At 39.2% G+C, this 13,342-nt stretch overlaps 1 protein-coding gene across 8 annotated transcripts in view; it reads left to right on the top strand.

Annotated features, from left to right (window-relative positions):
- NFIB (nuclear factor I B) overlaps positions 1 to 13,342 on the top strand; it is a 284,093-nt gene that overhangs the window by 207,731 nt on the left and 63,020 nt on the right. For all 8 annotated transcript variants that reach the window (XM_059833888.1, XM_059833885.1, XM_059833884.1 and 5 more), the window contains exons 4-5: positions 10,181 to 10,249; positions 12,373 to 12,493. In XM_059833888.1, coding sequence (XP_059689871.1) covers positions 10,181 to 10,249; positions 12,373 to 12,493 — 190 coding nt within the window. The remainder of the gene's footprint in view (positions 1 to 10,180; positions 10,250 to 12,372; positions 12,494 to 13,342) is intronic.

The following is a 13,342-nucleotide window of genomic DNA, read 5'->3' as shown; positions in this document are numbered from 1 at the left end:
ATTTTTTTTTTTTTAAGCAAGGGATGATGCAGTCTTGAAATCACTTTTGGCAGGAGACTTCGATGCTGTTTCTCTCCAAACTGTGTGGGATAGTATGAGTAGGCTTTTATTTCTCTATTAATTAAATACATGACATAGATTATGTAGGATACTGGTTTAAAAACCCAAACCAGCAAATTTACACCTAAAACAAGCCTGAAAAATTTCTTCACAGATAATCACAGTTTTGTAAAACTTGGAGCATTGAGCTGTAGAGTATTTATTTTTGTTTTAGAATATCTCTGTTTGTGAGTGCAAGAAAAGCCAAATGCATTACCCCTCAAAATTTTGAAGGATCCTTTATAGCCTCTGTGTTTGGGAAGCTGAAGGCAGGGTCTGGAAACTCACCTTCCACACATTTTAAAATTCTGTTTTTAAAGTACCATTTAGCATTTAGAGTAGGAAGGTAGAAGTACATACTTCACCAGTGAGGATCATATCCTCTGTTGAGTCCAGTCTCACCAACCCTCAGTCTCAACCTCAGGCTATTCCAGCAAGGAGTAATCTTGCTGCCAGCACAGAGCCCTGGGGAGGGCAGCAGACAAACTATATAGGCTTTCTTTTGGCAGCCTTGTGGGGTAAGACCAGATGCCCCGATGTTTGGCAAACTCCAATGTTCAAGAAGGTAGAGGGAGAGAGAGGGCAGAGAAATCTGTTGCTGGTTTCATCATGAAACCTTCTACTTGAAATTTGAGCATAACACTTTTTCATGCTTTGGAGTCACTGCTGGCAGTATTATTCCTTTATCTGCTGCCAAGTGGGGACAGAAAATGGAAGCTGTGCCTTGCTTCCCTTGAAACCCTTCATTTAAGCAGAGACAGAGGCATAACTGAATGTCATTTGTGTGTTTGAGGATACATGAACTTCTAGCGTCATTCAGCTTCCCTGTGTGATACTGTCTTGGGGTTAAACTGGCAGGGAGAAAGCATTGAGGTTTGTGGGACTGCAGAATACAGGGCTTCTGGGGCTCTGCAGGAGAGTGAGAAGAAGTTGCACTCCATTCAGCTTGTCTGGGAAAAGGACTGCTGTCCTGTTCTTTCTTATTAAACTTCACATGGGTCTTATTATTAGAACCAGGCAGTCACTTCTGTCAGAGCCCCAGAGGATATCCACTCTGAGGTTTGTTTTCGATCTCAAGCCAGGAGCACACGGACTGGCAGTGCCAGGAGGGTTTGTTCTTCTATCATGTTTTGGTCTGATGCCTGTATGTCAAGGAGCCAGGGCGTTGGCAAGGGATAGGTGCTGTTAGCTTTTGGATGCCACTACCTTCACAAAGACATTGCCAAGGAAGAGGAGGTTGGAAACTGAGTGCTAGTTGGCGTGGCTGCTGGTGTTAAAAGTGGGTTTTTCTAGGTTTGGCTAGACTGTTGCATTCTTTAGGGTGTCTGGTAATTTGCTGTCTTAACCATGGAGGGAGGGTAATGTCACTTGCCAAACTAAAGAACATCAAGAGCACTTGCTGGAATTCTTTACAATATGTTCCTAAAAATACACTGAATACTTTGATAGCATAATACCATATTAAGATGGTGTAGCTTGTGGTGAAAGTGGTATGTAGCTTTTGTAGCAAGACCCAGGGATATCCTGCTCTAAGTTTTATTTTTCTGTAACTTTAATCTGGTATATTGCTAAAGAATGAAGCTTGCTTTTCTGAGAGCTGGGTTGTAAAGGTCACTTCTCCACAGGGATTGCTAAGTAGGTTCCAGACAGATAGATGAGCTGAACTGAACTGAACTGAACTGAGAGAGAAGAGTTTGAACACTGCTGTTGTCTGCATCAGTCATTAAGTTCCTGGAAATATCTAAAAGTTTATGTGATGTTAGCACGGTGCTAACTATTAAAAGTTTACATGGTTTCAAAGAGAGAATGGACTTGTCCATGGGTCCATTGAGGACTACTAAACAGATGGAGGCACACCTGGATTAGTAAGTTTTAAACCTGAAAATACTTGGAGCCTTGGACACTACCAATCAAAAAACCCACCAAAATACTTTAGGCCTGCCCTGTTTCTTACTATTCTACTGGGCATCTGCTCAGGGCTACTGCTGAAGGCAGACTGTTGAAGGAGACCTAGCGTGGCAGTTTCAGTGTAATGCTGTGTTATTTGCTCTTTGCAAGTCCCATAGGTATTTTACATAGCTTAAGAAAATCTGAAAAATGAGCCTTCCTTAACCTGTGTCTCAAAATACCTGCAAAGGTGTGGGAGGATACATACTGAATACAGAGGGAGTGATCTTTCAGTAAGTTCATCTGTGAGGCCCAAGAAAATTATGAGGGTGAGTAAAAAGAGAAAAACCTCTAGAACTACTAGTAAGCTAGTGATACTGACACCAGCCATAACAATTTGTTCTCCAGTGATACAATCCTTACTAGCCAGTTCTTCTGGTAATTTTGATTTTCTAGGTTTTGTTCTGCTTTATTTTTCTTTCCTTTACTTACTGCCTGCTGGCCACAAATGTTTGACATGAATAAGGTTACTTGCTAGCTGCCATTGGTGTGAGGTTGCTGCTTGACAGACCTGATTTATTTATATACCAGCGTTAACACTGCTGTGTCCAGTTGTTGCTGTGTTGCTCAAATCTTTGAACACAGCCTTTTTAAGCTGCTAAAATAAGAGTAAGAAATAGCAATACTGATAGAGTAAAATGTTATGTTGATATGACAATAAGATAGAATAGACAGTTGAATACAATTTGAGGAACCAAGAGAACTGGAAACCTGAGGGAGTGGATACTGGTTCGTACTGGTGCTTCATGTCCTTCATCTTTTGTCTTCTGAATGGAGCTGGGAGGAGAATAGTCTCTTCTTGTACGAGTCCCTTCAAGACTTCAGAGCTATTCTTGTCCAGCATTGGGGAATACAAAAGGTAACTTTTCAAAAGGTGTGAGGGAAACCTAAGCATCTGACACAGATGGTTATGAACCTCATTGGCGAGGGAAGACAAGTTCAGATTTTTGCTTTTATCGAAGCAGTTGAGTCCAGAGGTTATTAGAGCTATGTTTCCTAGCAAGTGGGAGCTGCTAGGTTTTTTTTTCCTGAAAGAATGTACTCCACTTTAGCTGGTCCAAAGAATATTTTCATATAAATTTTGTGGACTCTATAACGTCAGTCAGGGCTGAATGAGGAATGCAGATGACTCAGGTTTGAGCCTGTGTGCTGATGAATATTACATTACTTATATAGGGTGACACACTTTTAGAGAGATTGAGCAACTGTCTCACTGCCTTTCATTCCTTCCCACTGTTTCCCTTCTTCTTTCCTACACAGTAACCTGTGATATGTTGTCAGGGAATTCATCTAGTGATAAGATCCTTAATCTGAATGAGGCATAGGTATGTGAATCCCCAGCCCCAGCCTCACTGCTCTGGGATTGGTTTTCCCCATCTATTTTCACCAGAAATTTTATTCTGGGAGCCATTTCCAAAGAAGACCTGAGTGAAATCACCATCTATTCTTTTTTTCCTAATTAAAGAAGGTGTTGCCAAAAATCTTGCAACTAGCCTCACCTATATCTCAGTATGCAAATCTCTCCTGCAGCTGTAGAGCCCCAAAGGCTTTTTTGTGCTTTCATATGGGCTAGCAGCCATAGGGAGAACATTCTTTTTGGATCAAGCCCTAAGAAATGTGTAATAAGTTTGCCTATATATGACTGTTTTAGATAGAAGTATTTCAGTTTTAAGTTCTAGAATGTGTAGATTCAGAAATAACCTCTGAAGAGTAATGTGGTCTCAACCTTTGCTCTCTTTTGGAAATTCAATAAGCAAATGTCTTTGAGTTTTAAATGACTCAGAACACAGATGGTTTCATTATTTTACTGTATTGCAAGTTACTCTCTTGTGGATGGGGAATTAGCCCCTTAATTAATAGGAGTAGAAGAGATTCTCCCTGGCCTCATCATTGTAAGCAGCTTTTCTTGTGGAAGCAATGATGCCATAGTAGCAGTTTGGGGATTCAGACAGAATTATATTTAAACAAACATATATTCACCTCGTTTTTTCAGCATGGGAGTGGATATTCTGAAGTGCTTGCTGTTTCCCGTATGCCTGCAGCTGTGCTGTCTCAGATAGTGATCTTCAAATAAAACAGGGCTGGGTTTGGTCAGGGCTTGATTTTTCTGTGGAGTTCTCCCTTTCCCAAATGCTCTATGAATTAGTAATGCCAGTGATTGAGAGGTGATACTCTTCCTTGTCAGCCTCTCAGCCCTGAGCCAGGTGGGGCATTCTGGGGGCAGTGCACAGCTGTGCTATCTTGACAATCAGAAACCTGCGCAGATTGTACAGCCCCTTTTTCCAAGAGGAAGAGGTTTTGGCCTTACATGCTGGTTTGAAGTTTGGTGTACTGTTGACTGTAATTACTACTGTCTACTGGCTTAGGATTACTTCTGAATTTTTGTTTGCGTTGGCTAGCCTGATTTATGAACCTACTGTGTAAATAAATGATGCTGTGATCACTTCTGATGCCGTGTTCACTTCTGATGCCATTGTGTTCAATGGTGAGCGCAATGGTTTTTACTTCAAAGCAGGCACAGAGCAAGAATTTTCTAAAAATTCTCATGTTACCAGTTAGAATTCCAGAAACCTGCTTTGGCACCAGAAAATTCCTTTTTGGTACCTGCTAGTCCTAAAGCTGTTAAAAAGCATCTCCCCCAACCTCTTTTTAAATCTTGGCTGTCGTTTGTGTATAACCTGAGAGCCTCTGGAGTGGAAGGCAGTATGCATTTGTGTTAGTTACCCTTTCTGTTTCTTGCAAGGTTTCAGGGCAACTCACTTCTTGGATTCCAGTCCATGGATTCCAGAGTCCATTAAACCAGGTGTTTACTTCTTCAAATTACTGCAGCATTGAAGGATATTATAGTTCTGGTTATTAACTTGAGAGTATTGAAAATCTCATTTGCTTTTGAAAATGGCACAGGCAGCTTCTTAGTTCCTTATTGTGCTAAAAAGTTCAATGGAGTCAGGGGATCTTTTTGCAACGTTTGTTTCCTGTCCTGTCATTGCAACTTTCAAGAAAAAAACCAAAACAAACTGTGGGTATGCAACAAGGCCGAGGCAATTGTGCAATAACCAAAATAGTCTCATTCTCTGGACAGATCTTAGTTCAACTGTTTCAAATGACATCATCACTGAAATCTTCTGTGTCACTCCTTGGCTCATGTTATCCACCCTTAAGTGCCTGTAAGAAATTCTGGTTCAGTGGGAACCTGTTTCTGATATTCTTTTTAAGATACTGGCTTCAAATTGCATGCCATAAGAAAACAAACTGCAAGTCTGCTGTCTGTATGTTAAGTTATTGTGAACAGTGTGAGACTAATTTTTCACTACCAGTTCTGACTGTGACTAGTAGCTGTATGCCACTAGGATTCCTCCTGAAATTAAAGAGCTTCCTGTAGAAGTTAGATATTGCAGAAAGCAGCAAGAGCTGAACTTTAAAAAGTCAGTTTTCAAAGACTCAAGCAAAAGAAGCTATGCAATGAAATGATTTAATCTTTAATTGTAGCAGTTTTAGAAGTCAAACAAACCTGTAGCAGCATCCAGAACATTACATTGCATAATTTAAAGTCAAGCTACAGGTCTCTGCTAGTATTTTGTACACCAGGCTGAAGCTTCCAGCCTTTCTTTTCACAGTAGCTCCTGATGTTGAACCTGTCTCACTGCTAGTAAGTCTATCTACTGCTGTATAATTCCTCTTTTTAAGGATCCAGAAATAAAAGGATAGCAATAGAAATTGTTTCCTGCACTGATTGGATCCTTACTCCTGTTGTATAAGTTGCTCAAAATCAAGGCTGTATCAATAAAAAAACTAGATATTTAATGATACCAGGAAGCAATTTTATGTTTTGGCACTAGTTGATACGCACCAGAATGTAAACCGGCATTCTATTCGTAAAAGTACAATTAAATCAGAAGACATAAAAAAGGCTGGTTAAAGATTTGTAAAGCCAGACGTCGCTGGTAAGCTTTTAAGTAATGTGAGAACAAGCCCTTTAAGTACATGTTAGTGCAAACTGAAAATATTTTTCAGCAGGTTTAAACAACTTTTTTTTCCCCCCTTTTAAGTCTTAGTATGGTTAAAAGCTATACGTGTAACTCGGCTCTTGAAGGGCACAGCACAGGAATAGAATGGAAGATGTATAAGGGATAGGACAGAACAACTTCTACAGCAGTTGGAGGCATTACTGAAGGTTTCTGACTGCATGAAGGGAGTTTTATCAGAACTGCTGCTTGGCTTTACCTGTTTACATTTCATCCTTGATGGCACTGGTCTGGTCATTGTAGTATTGTTTGGAAAATGTATTTTTCAGAAAGGAGTTTTCCGTAAAAAGGTAAGGAGAGAAGACGGATTTTGTGCTTACCCTGTACAAAAACTAAAAGGAAATACACAAAAAAATTCACTCTTATTTATGGGTATTGGAAGTTACTGCCTATTTATACATAATTGCACTATGTTGGTTTTGGCAGAAATGTTCTTTTTGTAGAACTCAGATTTTTAAGAATAATGACAACTAGTGAAATCCATTTCAGAGACTGTCACCTCTCAAGCAAGATGAGTTTTAGTAAATGACAACACTCAGTGCTTATATTAGGTTTGAGCAATAAAGACAGCAAAGTGTTATCATGACCATCAAAAGATACAGTAAATCCTCTATGAGGAATACAACAATAGACTGTTATCAAGTGCGTTAGTTTTTGTACTAAGCAGATCAGAAACACACACCACAAATGCTAATTTAAGGCTCTTTAACATGCTAATGCAAGCAGTGCATTAGGGAATGCTTGATCAAAAAACTAGTAAGACCTATACCATATGGAGTATCACCACGTATTTTTTTTGCATGCAGTGTAATAATGTGAATATGAATGTTAACTCTTATTCGGTAGGGAGATCAGCTTCACAAGTTAAAAGGTAGTGTCTCACACCATAAAGTCAAAATGTCCTACACTGTTGTCCTGCTGCATACTGTCTTGCTGTTTATCCTTTATAGTATGTAGAGTGCATGTTTCTGCAACAAATTGCAGCAGTTTAACGGCACAAAACATTTTCCTATGGCACACCTGGGAGCCAAGAACAGTTCTGTAACATACCCACCACGGATTGTCTTCCTAACTAGTTGAAACTGTTGAAGTCCACTGGTTCTGGAACTGAACATACTGTGTTTATTCTTCTGCACTTGGAGGCACTGCTGGAATCCGCCATCCCTGTTAGAACATAAGGCTCAGGATTATTGTTGTGTCAATTTTTTAATAATATTTTGTCACATTACATAGAGAAAAAAAAAAAGCTGTTTTTTAAGTTTATTGAGATTGACAATAGCTGCCATTTCCCCTCTCTTTCCTAATACCGGCAAAGCATTAGCATGTATCTGTGGGTATCAGTATTTTTGGACCATCCACGGCAGGTGAAACCTGGGTGAAAGAGTGATCCATCAGTCAACAATGCATCGTTCTGTGAGGAGGTGATAAATAGTGGTACCATTCAGTGGCAGAATTTTTTCCCTGCTTCCGTTTCATTATCACGAGGAGTGAAACACACTGTATTGCTCTTTATGTTATGTGGGTATTCTCAGTATTGCCAGTGAGAAAAACTAAGAATTCATGAGAGAAGACTGAAGACACTCATGTGTCTGTGTGTCTCTCTGTGTGTGCACATACACATGTATACATCTGTGTTCCTACATATAAAGTCCTACATGGGCATTTTCTTTTTTTAATATGAGCCTTGGGGCTTGTTCTCACTGTAATGATAGCTTGACTAATCTACACTTGGATAAAGCTTCTCTCAAGTTAGCCTAACTTGAATGAGAGAAGCTGTGCTTCAAAGTACTGGTATTTGGATAAGCAGCAGAGAAGTTCAGTCTTCTCTCATTACCAGCTCCAGAGCTGGCTGCATGTTTGTATACTGGCTTTAAGCCACACTTCACTTACAGGCCAACTAAAATCAAGAACCAAATTTTTCTTTGGAATTCTCCCTTCCACGTACTACTTCAGACTGTTCCTGCTGGAAGAAATAGGCAGAGAAGGGAAAGATTTCCATTGTTGGAGGAATTATTAGCGTTCATCCAGCTTGCCCATTCTTAGGTTAAGAAACAAAAACTGAGGAAGAAGGGAAAAAGACATTAACTCTTTGCAATTTTTGATGATATGGGTATGCCAAGTTCTGTCAGATAAAGAAGTAAATATTTGAGAAGCCATTTCATGTTTTCCTCCACACAAAAAACATAGCAAAAGTGTGCAAGAGAATGCAGAAGATGAAAGAGAAAGGTTATTTCTTAGAAACTGGAGATGAATAAGGTTGCAAAGAGGCCTGCAACATCCAGGTGAGGGACAATAAGAGAGGGAAAAGTATGGATATGGAGAGAATTTGTTGAAAATGAGAGGGAGAGGAATGTGAAAGGAAGTGAAGAAAAAAGAGAGGGAGACCTGCAGAGCTACTAGTGGAAATAAAGACATGCAGGGATATCGTATGAAGTGGCAAGCAGGAATATTGTATGAAGTAACGTTGACTGGAAGGTGAGAAGGTGATGGCTTTGGCATAACGTTGGTCAGGATGATCCCACAGGCCTACGGTTCTCTGCATGCTCACTGTACTTGCTCCTGAAGGTTTTTTTAGCTGGGGAAGACTGACATTTGCTTATAGGTGTAACAGCATAATACAGATGCCAGGAAGTATGCTCAGTGGGATGCATTCACATTCTTTCAGCTTGAATTGTCAGGTGCATTGTTTATACCTGCACTGGTAAATAACATCAGAGGTGCTAAGGTGAGGTGGCTCTGTGGGCCTAGTAAGACTGCTAGTAAGCAATGAAAACCGCTCTTCTTGCCTCTGCCCTCCTTGTTTGACCCTGAAAAGTAAGTAGAGATTTCTCCAGATGTACCAAGGACAGGTCTCTCAAGTGAAGTGTACTGCTTTTACAGTCACTTTTCTGTCTATAGTGGCAGTGTTTTCTTAAATTACTTGAAGATGATAGCAATAACTGCCAAAAGAAACTGAAAGAGAATAGTACTGAACCATTGTTTTCCAAATCAGTACATATTCCAGTAGGTGCAGTTTTATGTGTTTGTTTGTTTTGGTGGTTAAGACATTTAGAGTGCTTTTACTCATTCAGACATTTGGAATAGAAAATTGACAGTGTATTTCCAAAAGAAAAAAGCTCTGTTAATTCAGAAGGGAGACTAGAGAAACCACAGTAAGAATTTCTTAGTGCACTGTCTCACATGAAAGCAAATAAAAAAGCAATACTCTTGGAGCAGCAATGTGCACCAAGTACAGATCTAAATATTTCTGTTGGTAAATGGTTGTCATTCCTACCTGTAAGGGCTGTGGTGTCATGTAGTCTCAAATTCAGTCAAGTCAGCTTATGCAGTGATTATTGATATGAGACTTCCACAGAAAGCCAGGCTTCTCAGCTCCCATTTTGTAAGGTTATCTAGTTACATTGCTGAGATAAGTCTTGATTATCAGCTGTTGTTTCACTGCAGTACTCCAAGTTGTGCCTGATTTTCCCGGCAGGGAAAGTATGTCATATACCTTTATCTTAGAACAAGTAAACATAAGCCAAAACAATAATACATATGGTTTCTTAAACATAGGTTTCTAGATATATAATTCAGCATGTTTTGCCCAGTTCCTGCTTTTACTGGAAATAATAGTAAAACCTTCATCTGCCTCAGAGGTGATGATTTGGTAATGGAGGTGGTAGTGTAAAGTCGCTATCAGCAGGGTAAGAGTTAAGTAATAATCTATTTAGCAGAAATGTATGCAAGGACAGGACTGCTCTATGGTGAAATTGCTTAGTCCAGATGATACAGTTCTTAGTTCAATACTGACTTAAAAATTGAAGATACTAATAAAGGAACTAGTTTCTAGACATTTTCTGGATGGTTAGCTAGTAGCTCAGTGTATTGCTTGTTAGTTTTCATACACACATTAAAAAATTGCTTTCTCACAACTCCTCAAGGATTTTTGCACCTCTGCCTGAATTTCAGCTCGTGTTAGATTCTGTGATCAGCTTTCAGTGTACTTTGGTCTGTGTGTTATAGTTATGGGATTCTGTTGATACTGTTACTAGCTGGTGTATAAACTTATCTATAGTTATTTATTAATCTTCTCATTGTACTGACTATGGTATTGTGATCTTTTTCAGTGTACCTTGAGGACAGTTTTGTAAAATCCGGAGTGTTCAACGTGTCAGAACTTGTGAGGGTGTCCAGAAGTAAGTTATCATTTGCATTTAATAATTTCAAAAGCCTCCTATAATCAAGTGAAGTTTTTTTACTTGAAGTGTTTTTTCTCCCCGAGAAGTAAGATGCATAGGAAATACCTGTAACCACACACAATTTTGATATCTTTGACCATGGTATTACAGTTTATCTTGCATGTGTTTGTAATAAAACAAACAGAAGTCTTCTGTCTCTTCGATATTTAAAGATTGAATCAATTTGTTGTGTCCCTCTGCACAGCTTAATGGACTGATATGTCAATAAAATTACCATACGTAACAAAACCTTCTATTTGTTAGGCTTGAGACTTTTTAAGGTTGTCCTGCACATCCTTGGATTTTGCTAAACTATCTATCTGATAATTCTTTTAGTTTGTTTTTTAATATGTAGCTCTTAAAAGAAAAACCAAAGCATGGACATAAAGGATGACTACCTTTATGTATTATATGCTTGTGTTTCTTTTACTCCTAGCACTGGCTGTAATTTAATTTCTTATTACATTGGCTTAATTTGGCATCAGAAATGTTATGCACACGAACATGCAAAAAAAAAGTAACATACAATATAAATATAAAAGGACAGGTGAAGCTTTTATTGCGGAAAGAAAAAAAAAGAATATAAATAAGATCTGTTTTGTTGACATCTAAGAATTTGTTATAAAAATGTGGCATAAAACCAATGCATATTTTCATTTGACATTGCTTTCTGAATGCTTTTTTTCTCCCTTTAGTATCAACACCATTAAAGTATTTCTCTTAAGACTTCATTAGGAAGTGAACAAAAATACTTGAAAGTTATATTTAGAAGTGTCTGCAGTAATGACACCAACATTATAACAACTGAATGGTCCAGGAAAATCTCTTTTCTGATAAGGTGAAGAGAAAACCAATGAGGCACAAGTTTCCAAAACTCTCTGTCCAAATTTAGCACAGGAGTTAATTCATGCCAGGTCGGGGTGCTTGAGGAATTTAATTAAATTAGGGTGCATGTGTCATTTCATCTGCTGTGGTCAGAAATTAATATTCAACAATTAAAATTATGTTAAATCCTTCAGTAAAATACTGAGAATTGCCATGCTGCAGTGTTAAGACATACTCTTTTTTGTGGTTGCTGAATATATGGTTTTGCTGTTTTAGCAGACTGAGGATGTGCTAAATACAGCTTCCTTTTAGTTGTCAGGTGGTTAAATAAATTTTAAAGTATCAGGCCATTCACATTAAAAAAAGAATCAATATTGTAGTTATGTTATGAAATTGTACCTTCTGCAGCTGTTATACATGATATACTTTTAATAATGAGCTTTAATGCATGTGGTTTCTGTGGGATTTCTTACCATGCATTTGTTTAACCTCAAGCCGCAACAGAGTTGTACTTTAACTGTCAGGGAAAATACAAACCTTCAGATACATTACACAACATGCAATTACTCTTTTAAGTGCCAAAGGTAGTTAAAATGCACAATGCACAGGCAGTGAACAAGGGTAAATACACCACAATATGTAACGTATAATTTATTTTTGAAATGCCAAGACGTACGGTACACAGACTCTGTAAGGAGGTGAAGATCACGCTGAATTTGTTTGTGTGTAGGTGTAGGTATGCAAAGCAGTACCTGTGGCACTGGGTGAAATAAAAAGGAGGCAGCAAAACATGCTGGCAGTCCAGAAGGCTATTATTAATACAAAAGTGTTAACATTAAGGGAAAAAGAGTTTGTGTGTCCCCAAGTTTGTTCTTTCCAGTTATTTCAGTTCTTTAATAAATAATATTAGCTGTCCTTATAAACCCTGCCTCATTCCTTATCAAAGTCCAAAAGAAGGCTTGACTTTGTGCTGAGGTTTGTGTTACCTTTTTCATATTGATGATTCCAGGTTATCTGTTATACCACAAATATATTATGTCTGCATAACTGCTAAGGGATGTCTAGGCACTGGGGAAGATAATTCACTTTTTTAGATAGATAAACATCGACAGAACTTGTCTGTACTTGGTTTCTGCAAGAGGCAGAAAATTAGATACCTGTAGTAACATCTCGCTGTTTTCCCAGTGTTAAAAATTAAAAGATGGCTAAAAAGATAGGAGATTACCTTTGACTCGTTATGATGATGTGTTTTTCAGCACCCATAACCCAGGGAACTGGAGTGAACTTCCCAATTGGAGAGCTTCCGAGCCAGCCATATTACCATGATATGAATTCGGGTGTAAATCTACAGAGGTCCTTGTCCTCTCCACCAAGCAGGTAAAAACTTGAAAAAAGTGCCAATGTGAAACCAGGTTTAATAGTGTAGGGCAAGCAATTCACAAATACTGTCAACAGCCAACTATTTTATGTATTTCCTCTGATTTTATGAGGCAGGCTACTTACATACATTACCATAATCTATGTACACATATATATGTTACAAATCTTATAATCTAAAGGGGTGTCATTGCCTGTCATTGGTTTTGATATCGAAGACTATAATAACTTCTGTCAGGGTTTGAAGTGCTTACTGAATGATCTGCCGAGAGAACAGCTATGCATCCTGAAACTGCTGCTGAGTTGCAGGAAGGTTTGGCAGCCGGGAACCTGCTGGCAGGGCTTGATGCCACAGGGTGGTTGCAGGCACAAAGGCTGTCTTTGAGGGCTCCCTCTTGGATCTCCGTCTTGAAAGATATGTTGGGACAGATACTGTTCCCTGTGGAAAAGGCATTAGGACAGGTATATAAAGAGAAGGTGTCTTTATCCGTAGCATCACCCCAGCTCATGAAAGTGGGTTTCCTACCTCACCCTTACAAGGGGCATTTCCCAGCAGAGTGGGAACAAGGAGGAGCATGTGAGGTGTAGACACAGGCTCTTTATTTTTTCTCAAGGGTCTCCATGTGCCTGCTACAGGCACTTTGATCTGAGAGACCCACTTCCTCCTTCCTTCAACATGCTCCCTTCTTCAACCCTGAGAAAGACCCCGTTCCCTCCCTCAGGAGCAGCTGGCGGGCCCACAGGGGTGGAGAACCTTCTGTGCCCTCCTTCTGACTCCTTACTGTCTGTCACACCCCTGGGGTCCCACAAAATCATAAGCACTACAGGACCTCTCATTGCCCCATGTTT

This window comes from Gavia stellata, chromosome Z (assembly GCF_030936135.1).
Source record: "Gavia stellata isolate bGavSte3 chromosome Z, bGavSte3.hap2, whole genome shotgun sequence".
NCBI lineage: Eukaryota > Metazoa > Chordata > Aves > Gaviiformes > Gaviidae > Gavia > Gavia stellata.
Note: the sequence above shows the minus strand (reverse complement) of the source record. Positions and strands in the feature narration are given on the sequence as shown.